This window comes from Poecilia formosa, unplaced genomic scaffold (genome assembly GCF_000485575.1).
Source record: "Poecilia formosa unplaced genomic scaffold, Poecilia_formosa-5.1.2 Scaffold358, whole genome shotgun sequence".
NCBI classification, from domain to species: Eukaryota; Metazoa; Chordata; class Actinopteri; order Cyprinodontiformes; family Poeciliidae; genus Poecilia; species Poecilia formosa.
The window spans coordinates 481,688-483,642 of NW_006800297.1; the positions used below are offsets into that span (position 1 = coordinate 481,688).

The 1,955-nt window shown below is 34.0% G+C and overlaps 1 protein-coding gene across 2 annotated transcripts in view; it reads right to left on the reverse strand.

Annotated features, from left to right (window-relative positions):
- Positions 1 to 403: 403 nt before the first annotated feature.
- The window catches only part of ptp4a1 (protein tyrosine phosphatase 4A1), an 8,627-nt gene continuing 7,075 nt past the window's right edge, over positions 404 to 1,955 (reverse strand). For both annotated transcript variants that reach the window (XM_007574659.2, XM_007574657.2), the window contains exons 5-6: positions 1,647 to 1,721; positions 404 to 1,533 (exon numbers count right to left, since the gene is read on the reverse strand). In XM_007574659.2, coding sequence (XP_007574721.1) covers positions 1,434 to 1,533; positions 1,647 to 1,721 — 175 coding nt within the window. In that variant the 3' untranslated portion in view covers positions 404 to 1,433. The remainder of the gene's footprint in view (positions 1,534 to 1,646; positions 1,722 to 1,955) is intronic.

Sequence of the window (1,955 nt, forward strand, 5' to 3'; positions counted from 1 at the left end):
AATATATAAAATTTGCATTAAAGATGAAAAATTTAAGTATGTTCGACCCAAAACTCAAGTGGTGTAGTTTTAGCTTTACCTGGCTCAGATTTTGTAAAATAAATCTCCAATATGACACATTTTGGTAGTTATTAATTACCTACACTGTGTTGACGTTAAGTCAAGCAGAAAAAGCTACCTTTTTTACGGTTAGTATTTTTTTAGCTGCAGATGAATCATTTGCTACAAATAAGAGTATAACAAATAATGCTGTTATTGCACTTTAGGCAACAAAATGTTAACATTTTTAATGATTTGATTAAATGAAAAATCTGCAGAGTCATCAGATAATCAATTACTAAAAATTAGTCCTACATATATTCAACCTTCTTTCCAACAGATAACTCAGAAAATGAGACGTCCGTTTGTTTTTTTTCAGTGTCATTTAATGTAATCTCACAAGTTGGTGAACAGGTACAACTTTGTCGCTCACTGTACTAAATCACACATCCATTGATAGTATAAATAGCCAACCTAATAATAGTACACATTTTCAAATACATAAAATCATCAAGTATGCAAGTTTTAAGTTATGGACATAAACAGAAGAAAAAAAAAAGGCATACACATTATCGCAGATGGTGGAAGTCCAGTTTGAAGCTGAAACAGCTTGAACCAAGTTTAAAAAGAAGAAAGATAACCAAATGGCATGGCAGTGAAATATTAAACAGATGGTTTGATAAATAAAATAAACTCAGACATTCAACTGATAAATATGACAGCAAGGTAATTTAAATTAAAAATTAAATGAAAGAAGTGTAACTTCCTGCACAAGACAAAGGCAACAGGTTTTTTTTTTTTATTATTCCAAGTAGAAAAATGAAACACCTTTCTTTCCCAGACGCCAGTGGCACGACTGCCTTGGTTTCACTTTGTAAGGCATTTATGAATGATCCATGTGATCTGAAGGAAGGCATATCTCTTTCTACTCTTTTGAAACTGAATTAAAACAAACAAAACAAACAGGAAGAAGAGTGGATTTTAACTCGTCACATTACTTTTTTCTGCAGTACTTTAACATAGTGGCCAATTAAAATCTTTGGGACACTTGCAACAACTATAAATCCAACATTTCACAAAGATACAACGCAGCACTGCCCTTCATGTTTTTATAGTTTTACTTTTTTATTGGGCAATGTGGTTCACACAACTTGTTATCCCTCAGACACTTGTAATTTATTTAAGCCTTGAGAGGGGAAGTTGAATTACAGCACATGGTTTTTCAAAGTAAAATACTTCAACACAATGGCAAAAGACAAAGAAGAAGAAGAAAAAAAAAGAAAAAACAATCCAACCTGCCAAGAAAGCAAGGTAGTGAGGATGAAATGAGTTTTTCAGTAATGAGTTTTCGGGAGGTTTTGGGCTGGCATGGCAGGAGGGAATGGGGTTTGGCTCTACTGGATGCAGCAGTTATTGCGATGGCGCAGGCGCATCTTTGGACGATATTTCTCCAGGTAGAACAGCTGCTTGCTGTTGAACGCTCCTCGACGCTTCCTGGAAGAAAAGGCAGCAGCAAGAAGTTCAGTGTTCAAAATGTTCAAAAATGAAAAGTTTTTACAGCATTTTTATGACGCTAAATCCCAATTTTAACTGTTACACAAACTTACTGTCGAATGAACTGGACAGCATCTTCATATTTCATCCCACATTCTATCAGTGCGAGCGCCACCAGGACAGGAGCTCTGCAGGAAGACAAAACCTATTAAAAACTTGAGTCATTATCCAACAAAAACGTTTAAGGACATTTTCTTTCACTATGATGAGAGAAAAATCTGAATTATTTTATTATTATGCAATTACATCACAATGATTCACCGAAGTGGGAAAAACCTCAAAGTTTCCATCAGTGAAGAATTGAAAGTATATCAAGTTGATTTTATCATGCCTCTGCAAATATATATATATATATATATATA